The sequence below is a fragment of the Monodon monoceros genome, unplaced genomic scaffold (genome assembly GCF_005190385.1).
Source record: "Monodon monoceros isolate NGI ecotype Baffin Bay Population unplaced genomic scaffold, NGI_Narwhal_1 Super_Scaffold_16, whole genome shotgun sequence".
Taxonomy (NCBI): Eukaryota; Metazoa; Chordata; class Mammalia; order Artiodactyla; family Monodontidae; genus Monodon; species Monodon monoceros.
In genome coordinates, this window is record NW_021703772.1 from 46,320,560 (window position 1) to 46,332,267 (window position 11,708).

At 34.7% G+C, this 11,708-nt stretch overlaps 1 protein-coding gene across 3 annotated transcripts in view; it reads left to right on the top strand.

Annotated features, from left to right (window-relative positions):
- Positions 1-10,807, top strand: part of TFPI (tissue factor pathway inhibitor) — an 81,434-nt gene extending 70,627 nt beyond the window's left edge. For all 3 annotated transcript variants that reach the window (XM_029224409.1, XM_029224411.1, XM_029224410.1), the window contains 2 exons: positions 9,847-10,026; positions 10,701-10,807. In XM_029224409.1, coding sequence (XP_029080242.1) covers positions 9,847-10,026; positions 10,701-10,807 — 287 coding nt within the window. The remainder of the gene's footprint in view (positions 1-9,846; positions 10,027-10,700) is intronic.
- Positions 10,808-11,708: the final 901 nt, after the last annotated feature.

Here is an 11,708-nt window from a genome sequence, read left to right on the forward strand (position 1 = left end):
AGCTCACGGGCCCAGCCGCTCTGTGGCATGTGGGATCCTCCCGGACCCGGGCACGAACACATGTCCCCTGCATCGGCAGGCGGACTCTCAACCACTGTGCCACCAGGGAAGCCCCTGTATATCAACTCTTAATAGCTGTCTTGGAACTACACCAGCTATATGATATTTCGGAAAGAAAAACTTTGAGTAGGCTTCAAAAATCTATTGCCAACCCAGTCTGATACTTGCTATTTAAGAAAATGAACATCTATATACCTGACCTAGTTCCATGTTGCTTCCTGGCAGCCTCCAGGTCAAGGGAGAATGATTGGATGGTATTCTGAAGGCCATTTGGGTACTTGGAACTCTATGTCTCTCCTGACTGTATTCATTGTATGACCTAGTGGCCAGATTCCATATATATGTGAAAAAAATGGGTAGAAAAGACACAGACACACACACACACACACACACACACATACACACACATCTTTTTTAAAATTTTGGTTATCAGCCTTCTGGAAGAGGTGTTATGCTCGGAAATTGCCTGATTGACACCAAACACCATTACTGATATGGTCAATTTACAGATTTGCAAGAGAATGTTGTCACCTATTTGGCCTCTTGTTGAAGATGTGGTTACATAAAGGAGACTATTACAACCATGGAAATTTTTTGGAAAGAAAATGACCTCCATCAACTGAAGAGTTACACACTTAGCTGTATACCACAGTTAATCACTAAGCAGTGTCAACAATTCTGGAAAACCCCACTCATCAACAACCCGCTTCCATAGTCCCAAAGAAGTATCCTGTTTTTCATACTGTGTTCTCAAACCAAGAAGCACAGAAACTTCCCTCATAATCTAAATATTCCTGCGTGGTGAATCAGGTGCCTTCAAGCTGGCTTTACAAAAATTGATAACAACTTGTGGTAAGGATTCATCAGACCTACTATTTCTTGGCAGGAGATCTGGTGAGAAACAAAAATGTAGCACTTCATCTCTGCCAAGAGTGCTGCCATCTGACTATAGTCACTCTAGGTGACCACTGACTACTTTTGCTAATCCTTTTCTTCCTGAACCATCTCTGGTTTTAACAAGGATAAATTTTTTGCCCCAGTCATAAGATTCCTCCAGAGAAGTGTTTCTAAATATATGGGTACCTTTAAAAGAGAAAATTCACAGACCTCCATTTTGAAAACCAAATTATTTTGAATGACATTAATTTTATATGAACAAGTAAAATGGTAGGAATAAACTTCTTTGGCATGTGACCATTACACAACTATAAATCAAAACAACTTATTCAAAAATACAATACAAACTACAAACTAATAAATTAATAATACTAATTCATTGATTTATTTGATGGCACATGTTTTTGGCTAAAAAGGAAAAATCCCTATATTATGATTTTGGTATGGACTGCTATAGGACATGTTAGGAATGAGATAGGAATAGGTTAGAAAACCCTGTGCTACTCTGTGTTGCGTGTAAGCCTTTGCCCTTTTTCTATTTGAATGCTGGACAATCTTTGCAGGAATGAATTTGAGAAGCATTGATATAAAATGTATATTTTAGGAAAATTCCAGCTTTATCTTTCCTAGGGACACAGCAGAATGAGGTTTCTAGTTTTCTATCACATCTTAATGCTATTAAATGGATCCAACTGGCCAGTGCAAATATGATCAGAGAGGGCATAAAATCCTGGAACTTTGGTCTATTTCTAGAATCTGCCCAGGCTGAACATGCCAACTCAATAATTCTTGCCTTCAAATGTTTGAGCTCTCTGAATACAGTTTGGCTCAGCACTGTTACTCCCAAAACTTGTCTTCAGCCTCCTTGTTTGATGACCTGTTTTGATTAGGTATATTTCTCCTGTACAAACTTGATAAATTCCAACTCCACTCACATAACTGAGGGTAAGAAGCTTCTAAGACATACTGAATCTGAGCTTCAAAGAAGAGAGACTTTGAGAATGAAACATAAAGGATAAGTTGTGACAACTTTCATTTTACCTGATAATTATTAAATATATTTGCTCAGTTATTTTTGTTTTCTAAATAGTTTTCAGAAGACATATCATAGTGGTTAAGAACATTGGCTTTATGGGCAGAAAGATGTGGTTTAAATTCCAGTTCTGCTATTGCAGACTCTCTCTGTGGCCTTGAAAAAAATTACACAACTTTCAGCCTCAGGTGCCTCATTTGTTATACGTGAAGAGTGATAGCTCATAAAATTTCGGGGAAGATTGTAATGACTTATCTTAACCCAGTGTTTAGCACAAATAAGAGCTCAAAGGTATTAATATTTGAATTTTTCACGATGGTGGTATCAATGATTATCCAGTATCAACAGAGGTTTAAAGCAGGAAAAAATAAAATAATCAGGGGTATCATTTGTATGCACTTTATTAGTAATAATTTTTAATACAACTAAAGTATGTAACCTTGATTTGAAGTGTCTGTATTTAATATACTTAATACTATGATTACCTGAAATAACATAAAGCACTTGTAAAATTCAAACATAATTATAAAATGCCAATACCTGTTTCGTGTCTTTGGGTCTTATTTCTAATCAATCAGAGGACTTGCAAACCTGTGTTTCCAACTTTATCTTATGACTTTAGGTACAGATCTGTTATGTTTCTAAATTTCGATTCAGTTCAATAATAATTGAGTGCCTTCTATATGACAGGATTTGTCATGCAGACTGGGAGTTTAATAATAATAAATAAGAGGGTGGTTTTGTCTTTTACAGGCATGCCTGAGAAATAGGGGCATACATAGATGAAGGGAGGACATAGTCATGATGTTGTACTTGCACTGAAGGATTGTCAAAATTAAAATTTTCTGTCTTCTCAAAACCTGAGTTCCATCTTCTATCTAACGTCTTGGACTTGTTTGCCTATGTGCTGGCTAATCCATAGGCATAGTTCACAATTCCATCTTCATTCAGGGAATTTTCTAAGTAAAGCCACATTGAAAGAAAGCCATGATAAAATGACAAATTTTGAAACTACTGACTATATTTTATACTCTAATTATATTTCATAATACATTAGAAATATTCCATCTTCTAAGTCAACCAGTCTAGAAATATTAGAATTACCTTCTCTCTAGCTGTCTCACTACCCACATTCACTCTGGTGCTTAATTTTAGCCATTCCCACTGTAACTGCTTTAGTTAGGGTTATCTTATATTCTCCTCTATTGCAAGTCCCCTACTGGATTCGGCTGACACATGCCTGATTGTGTTTGTTTCATGCATAAAGATAGATCAGAATTTGTCTCTTTCATCCTTTTATATGTTCAGTCATTTATTAATATCTACGTCATAAAAACCAAATATATTAGTATTCAAGGACCTTCTTAATTTTGTCTAAATCTGCTTTTCCAGCCTTGTGTCCCACTATACTCTCCATGTACTCTGCTCTTCAGATAGCTTGGAGTTTGTTAAGTACCTCAACAAACCAGGAATATTCGGACCTGTGCTTTCCTTCACCTATATTCCCTCTACCTCCTTTGCTTATTAAAATTTCTTGAAAGCTGATCAAGGGACTAAATAAGCATTACTTTTCACCTTTTACTAAAATTTTATAGGGTTTTCAATGTTGCAGATATGAAGAAAAGTTTTTCTAATGTATTATAAGGTATAATTATCTTAGTATAAGTTTACTCATAAGAGTCTCATAATTTGTGATTTTACTATGGCTTTCTTCCTTTGTGGCTTTATTTAGAAAAATCCCTGGATGAAAATAGTTTTGTGAACTTTGTCCATGGATTAGGCAATATCTAGGCAAGGAAATCCAACCGAATAAATATCAACCTAATTTCCCTTCCTCCTGTTTAATCTGTGGGGCTTCATTGGCTGGGCAAGGTTTCTGACAGTCTATTTCCCCATGACCTTTCAGTTTCAAGTGCCCTGGCAGCTTACCTTTTACATTTCAACCTCAGCTAAGCGGCCCAGTACACACAGAAAAAAGAAAGTTCCATAGTGCTTGTTTTCCCATTCCCTGCCCTCTTTTCTATATGGCATGTCAGTTTCTACCCATTTAACACCAGTTCTACCTAGTGAATGGAGATACATGCTTTCCCTATAGTACAAAGTTACTATCTGTAAATAGTAAATTTACAAGTGACAGGTTTATTCTTCATTCCTAATCTGAAATAGATTATAATCTCTAGCCTTTCTTTATGACCCCATAACACTGGTATCCCCCTAAAAATATTTTTATTATATAATATCTCTAATATTTATTATATTTTATTATTACATAATTTGAGCATTATAATTGAAGACAACTTGCAAAAAATACAAAAGTAGAAGAAAAAATTAGCCATATTTGCATTACGTGGAGACACTCACCATTAATATTCTAACATATTTCCTTTTACTATTTCTTTGCTATTTTTGTTTCCAACTCATCATGAAGTAAGTAAAATACTGTAAAAGTATCTTCTGGAGGATCCCCAGCAGTATAGAATGGCTTAGCACAAAAGAATCTATTTTGCAGAGTTGTAAACTCTAAGCTCCCTACCTCATAAAAACATCTCTACAGTGATCACCTTTCCCACTGATTACATACCCTCTCAGCTTTTTGTGTGTGTTTATATATGTATATGTATGTGCTTACTTTTGGGGTGTTGACACAAAAAGATAAACTATCATATTTTATTGATTGTGAGGTACATATTTTTCCATGTTTTAACATGGTTCAGATCATGATGAAACTTGTAACTTATGGTATGTAACAGTGTAATTGTATTTTTTTTTTCTTTATAAGCAGTGCATAAAATAATGGTGCATCTTAAAATCAATGGCACCTTAGTTTCTGTAAATTCGCAGAACATTTGAGTAATGAGCAATTACTTCCACTTTTGTGGGTATGAAGAGAAAATAAAAGCAACAAATGGTAAATAAATACAATGCAGTAAGGTCCAAGTTTGTTAAAATTTTTAGGCACTTTTCTTTTTGTTAAATTGTTTAGGCACTTTTAAACACTATTGTAAAGGTATAAATTTATGTAAACTTTTAGTGGAAAAGGCAACAGCATCTACCAAATTATAAATTGAATATAGCTTTTGCACAATTCTAATTTTAGAAATATCTCCTAGAAATATCTGAACCAGTATATAAGGATGTTCATGAGCCACTGTCTGGAACTGAAAAAAATAAACGGAAGTAATCTATGTATACACAATAATGGATTAAATATACTGTAGTCAATTCAAAAAATTAAATACTGTGCATACATTAAAAAGAATGAGGTAGTAGGGCTTCCCTGGTGGCCCAGTGGTTGAGAGTCCGCCTGCCGATGCAGGGGACACGGGTTCGTGCCCCGGTCCAGGAAGATCCCACATGCCGCGGAGCGGCTGGGCCCGTGAGCCATGGCCGCTGAGCCTGCGCGTCCGGAGCCTGTGCTCCGCAAAGGGAGAGGCCACAACAGTGAGAGGCCCACGTACCGCAAAAAAAAAAAAAAAAAAAAAGAATGACGTGTACAGATGAAGAAATGTGGAAACAAGCCAGAAAATATTATCAAATATAATAATGAGACAGAACAGTATACTAATATGTTTGCATATGCAAACGATTTGGGGGAAGATATTCCCAAACCACTGGTGGTGGTTTAAAGGACAAGGGTCAAATTATGGAGAACTTTTGTTTTATATTTGTCATACTTTTATATTATTTCAACATTTTACAATGATAAAGTATAATTAGAAAATAAAAATCTTTATCTTCACAATAAAATTATGGGAAAAAAGAATGTGTTGTTCAAAGGAAAGATTTGTTATTCAATTCCCTAAAACAATCTCAGAAGACAAAAAATAATTTATTCAACAAGTGATGAGGTAGTTCCTAAAACCTAAGTTCGTTGGTAAAATAGAAGCCTAAATATAGGCATGTAAAATGGGACAGTAAGAGAGACACCATAGTAAAGATTCAAGTGAGTACAAAATTCAAAGTTTAGTGTGTAAGTTTCAAAGCAATTGCATAAGGCACTTTACATATAACATTGGCTCTGGAGCATCACCTTATAGTTTACCAGTCATACTACATCATGGCAGCTCCTGGCAGAATATAAGTGGATCCTGAATTCTGAAATCTATCATAGACCCTCTAAATGGAAGCTATCCAAATTGTTATTAATGGCGAGATCAAGACAGAATGCATTTGGTTATTAAATTACTTTGGAAAAGAACAGAAGTCAGGTTAGCGTCTTTTTATTCGATCTTAAATTTCTGTGAATAATTATAATCTAGACCAAAATATCACATTGTGCAACTACTTCAAAATCTTTATATTTTCTTTCACTGTAGATATCAAAGTCTGGATTTTGAATAGGTGAGTGCCTGTGTTTATCTAGAATAAATATGTTAATTGAAAACAGTCAAGCTTATCTCCTCACAGGGGGCAAAAATATTTCTATTTCCTCACCTTTGGAGATTGAATCAGATGATAATCAAGGACCCAAAAAATCCTTGGAGCTAAAATGTCCTTGAGAAACCATCTGCTTCATTATTTTAATTCTGTTGTTTATGCTAAAATAGTCCAATGATAGTCTTAACTGCTTAGAGTTTAAATGATTTTAGGAGAAATAGATTAGTTTATGTAGTGGGTATAATTCATGTTTCTGAAGAGTAATGACATTATTAAGACTCCCCAACTGATGATAATTTATTGCATTATTAAATACATAATTTTTAAAATTTAAAATACAACATTCTTAGTGATTAATTTCAAGCTTTAACCCCCTAATCAAAATATTCTTACTTCTCTATATTGACCTGGGTCAAATGTGAGTTGTGTTTGATGATCTGTGTAGGTAGTGATTAAAACAGGACAAATAAATGAGATAGACAAACAGCTGTCATCGGGTCAGTCATGGACAGACACTTTCTGAGTAGGAGCTGCTATCTGGTAAGAGGGACAATTCAAGTCTGCACACCAGATGCCAGGCTGTCAGAAAGCAGCATTCCACACATCCTCTGATTCAGAAGTCACAAAGAGCTTCGGGTAGAGGCAATCTGATGCCTGGGACAATTTAACAGGTAGAAAAACTCTTTTTGATGGATCTGTGCTGTCAACTGTCTGTTTGCTTTCAAACTAATCCCCTGCCTTCTTCATGCTCTTTCTTTGGCTTCTGAGTAGATTTGGTCAGTGGCAAACTGTTGGAAGACTGGGTCGTCAAAGGAATACAGACGCTCCAGTACATCTCTCCACCAAAACTGTGCTGTATGCTCCATGGTTTCAGATCCCACTGGAGAGATCATTTTGGTTCTAGCTTTCACAAGATGTTTGAGGCTCCTGGCCTGTGATAACAGAGACACATCCCTTGTTACCTTTAATCTAGGGACTGTAGCCCCAGATATCCAAGCCAACTTTTGCTCAAGTTGAAATGGCATTGATTTTGTTATGGGGCCAGTTTTACTCTAGATTGTAAGCAAAAAGAAGGACGATTTTGCTCCCTGTCATCAGAAAACTCTCTCTGTCCCGGAATAAGGAACTTTAGGTAGGGCATTGCTATTAAGACATAATAACTAGCATTTGAAAAGAAGTGTACAACTTACAAGTACATCCATATTATTATTTTCAACTTACTGAGGGCTAATGACATCTTGTGTACAAAATGCTAAAGTGAAATTGATGTATAAATCATATCATCATACTTACACATATACTATGAAGCATCTGTGGGTGCTTTCTGAGGATAATTTTTCAAAAAATAGCAATTTCCTCTGTTTTCTCTGTTTCTCAAATCAGGCTAATTGCTTGTGGGGTATTTCATTTGTTTCTGAACATAGGTGATGACTTTGGATGACTCATGGAATTAGAAGTGGTGGCAACTGATAACCATCTCATCATCTCATATTCTTGGCTGTGGATTAATGAGAATCCACAACATACCTATTGGAAAAGCTTGCACAATATTGGACTCAATTAGAACATATCTCTCCTAGGTTGTTAGAAATTTCCTCTTACTTGAGCCATTGTTGGGGCAAAAAGACCTTGACATTTTCTAAAAAATTAAGCACACATTCTCACCAAGTACATTTTAAATTTGATTTATGATAGCAATAATCATGCACTGTAACCCCCAAATGGGGTGAGGCCAAACATAAATTAGACTACATGATTTTGAATGATGTTTTATAGATCCTAGGAGTTTCTTTTAAAACCAGTGTCTAGGGCTTCCCTGGTGGCACAGTGGTTGAGAGTCCGCCTGCCGATGCAGGGGACACGGGTTCGTGCCCCGGTCCGGGAAGATCCCACATGCCGCGGAGCGGCTGGGCCCGTGAGCCATGGCCGCTGAGCCTGCGCGTCCGGAGCCTGTGCTCCACAACGGGAGAGGCCACAACAGTGAAAGGCCCACGTACCGCAAAAAAAAAAAAAAAAAAAAAAAAAAAATCAGTGTCTACACACCTAGTCAAAGACTAAATAATACAAAAATTTTTAATGTGATTTCAGTTCTTGAATTGACAGAAAATGTCACCTTTCTACAATGTTTTATCATAAATTATTCCCATAGTATTCCCACTGCTTCTCTTATATGTTCCAGAATTTCTCTTTACTTGAGACGTTATATCAAGACACTCTAATATTTAAATACATAGAAGGCAGGAGGTTATAAAATTGTGTTTATCAATTTAAGATCTTTTTCATTTTTTTCTCAAATTGTTTTATTTCTCTTTTAGTCTATTCACCTGGGGTTCACTTGCCATCAAACCACTTCTTGCTTTTTTGCACAACCTATTTGCCTTCATTGCTACTGGATTCCTCAAAGTTCTATTTTCTGCCAGTGATGTACATTTAGCAAATCCTCTCCATCTGCATTTGCTGTACCACATCTCACTACTTGGCAAAGCCACCAAAGCTCTCTTTTATTGATTCCTGACCATCCACCAATTTACCTGCAGTACTGATTTACCAATAATATCAAGCAGTTTAGCTCTGCTACTGAAGAGTACCAGCTTCCCCTCACTGACAGGAATTCCAGAAGGAGCTAAAAATTATCATTGGGCTGAAACCATTTTTCTGCTTCGCCTTAAGGAAATGAGTTATCCTTTCATTACCCTAATTGCATGTTTTTTTTCCTTCTGTTTTTGAAAGTGGTTGGTCCCATTGACAGACCAGCCTGTCTGTCTGGTTTAAACCTGTAAATGTTTGATCTTTCCTGCCTTTAGCAATATTCCTTCCTTTGCAAAAATATCTAACTCATCTAGAACTGATGGTTCAATTCACAAGAAAACTTTATTACTAAGCCAGATCATCTCTTCTGAGCTCCTTTTCCAAAGCTTAAGGTTAGAATTTGCTATACCTGATTCCCTGCGCTTTAAATTGTGATATGTTATATCATTCAGAACTTTAGTCAGGGAAAGAACTCTTTCTCAGCTTCAGTTTGTGTCATACAATGAGTAAGGATTTTGCTCATCAGGACTTTTTTTGCAAAGTTGAATACTCATGAACAAATGATATGTAAACAATGATAATTTTTTTAAAAATTGATATGGTTAATAAATTTTCACAAATTAAATTGTTGAATAGTGGTTGTTTGTATTATGTACAACTAGTTTTGTCACATAAAGAGTAGCATTTGAAAAGAAGTGTACAACTTCTTTTCCTTTCCTTTAACAAATGTACCTACTTTTACATTTATTGGAGAAAGGTGTCAGTATAGTGGACACTTGGAGATTGGTTAAACATTTTCCTGGAATTGAAATACATGAATTTTGTTACTTTAATTCATTCAGATTACTGTTTTACATAAACATGCCACAAGACTAATCTATAAACAATAAATATGAAAGTTTCAGATTAACTATCATATATGGCTTACCATGTTTTCTTGATGTTTTTAGAATTTTATGGCCCCTCCTGGTGTCTGAGCCCAGCAGACAGAGGATTATGTCAAGCCAATGAGAGTAGATTCTACTACAATTCAATCATTGGGAAATGCCGCCCTTTTAAGTACAGTGGATGTGGAGGGAATGAAAACAATTTTACCTCTAAAAAAGCATGTCTTAAGACTTGTAAAAAAGGTATAGAGGACATTCTTCCTATTAATTCACTAGTGTTTAAGATAATAATTATATTGAAATTATGAATGAATTTTAATCTATGAAAGTATGAAATGAGTTCTATTTATGATAAGAAACAGTATTATGATTTAAGTAAGTGTCCCCTTTTCAACTACATTTTGATAATATTGCCAGATATGTTAACTGTAATTCCTTTTAATGTGTCTTCATAGAAAAAAATCAATTTTAAACAAAATATTTTATTCTTTTAATATTTACATACTAAGCTTTCATTTTAAAGGATTATACCAAAATATCTTTAAGCTTTCTAATGCACAAAACTTTAATGTATTTACTTTCTTCTGACAATAAAAATGTTGCATATTTATAGAGTATTAATATGTAAATAAAAATCATCTATAACTCCACATAGCCACATGTCCACTTTAATAAAATGAGTATTATTTTGTAGCTCAAGGTGAATAATAAAAATCAATAACGTTTACCCATTTATGCAAAGTGACATCCTTAGAAAGAGGTTGTTTACACAAAGATATAGACAAATTAAAGACTTTTAAACCAATTACATGTTTTTTGGTTTTAAACATTAAAAGATAATTTGAAGAAATTTTAGATTAAAAGTTTCATTATGTTGTTACTTTATCATGCATAAATTTATTTATCTTCCTTTTTAGGTTTCATCCAAAGAATATCAAAAGGGGGATTAATTAAAACCAAAAGAAAAAGAAAGAAGCAGCCAGTGAAAATAGTATATGAAGAAATTTTTGTTAAAAAGATATAAATTTGTTACATTACAACATTATTTCTACTAAATATTTTGGATAAAACTTTTTTTTCTCTCCTGAAATCTTTTTAATGAATTTTTCATATATTACCTGCTATTAATGCATTTGCATCAGAGTTCCTTTACTTATCTGGTCAAATTGCTTATTCTATGGCTATAACTTATTAATTGTCTACTATGAACTTATTATTCTCTCAAACCCTTTCTAACTATCTGCCATTTAACTACAATTTATCATACAACTGACATCAAATCAGTCCATTTTACCATTTGGTGATCATCCTATTTGAGGATATGTTGTCACTTATTTGTTTTGATCATGTATACAATTATGTTTTTTACAGCCTATGTCCAGATTAAGAAATACAACTATTAAAGATCAAGTGGTTTTGGGGTTTCACATCTAAAATAGTGGCAAGCATCTTCCTCTGATAAAGATCACTCAATTTGGAAAGATCACTCATTTGGAAAGAGCTGGTAATAACAGAATTCTGTCATGTGATTCCCTCCCTAGACATACTTTTTCTCCTTTTGCATTAACCAGTACCTCGAACAATCTTGAGCCAAACCATATCTGAACAAAGAAAGTCAACTCTACGTCATGTGCCTGCCTGATTTTGATTGATGTAACTTTTATTTGCTTATGGCTCATCATATCAGTAAAGATGGCTGAATAGCTGTGTGTTAAATACAGATCATGATAAGAGAAGACTTGGTGGGAAAGGGAATTTCTTAGTGGCAATCAAAAGGAAATTGTTTATGTACTTCCTAATTTTATTGCTTGACAAACTTTTCTCTTACCAAAAATAGCAAGTATATTTAAAACTCCTGAAACCTATTCATTTATAATTAGGCTTTGCACACAAAGCAACCAGTAATTCATGCTTTTAAAACAGTC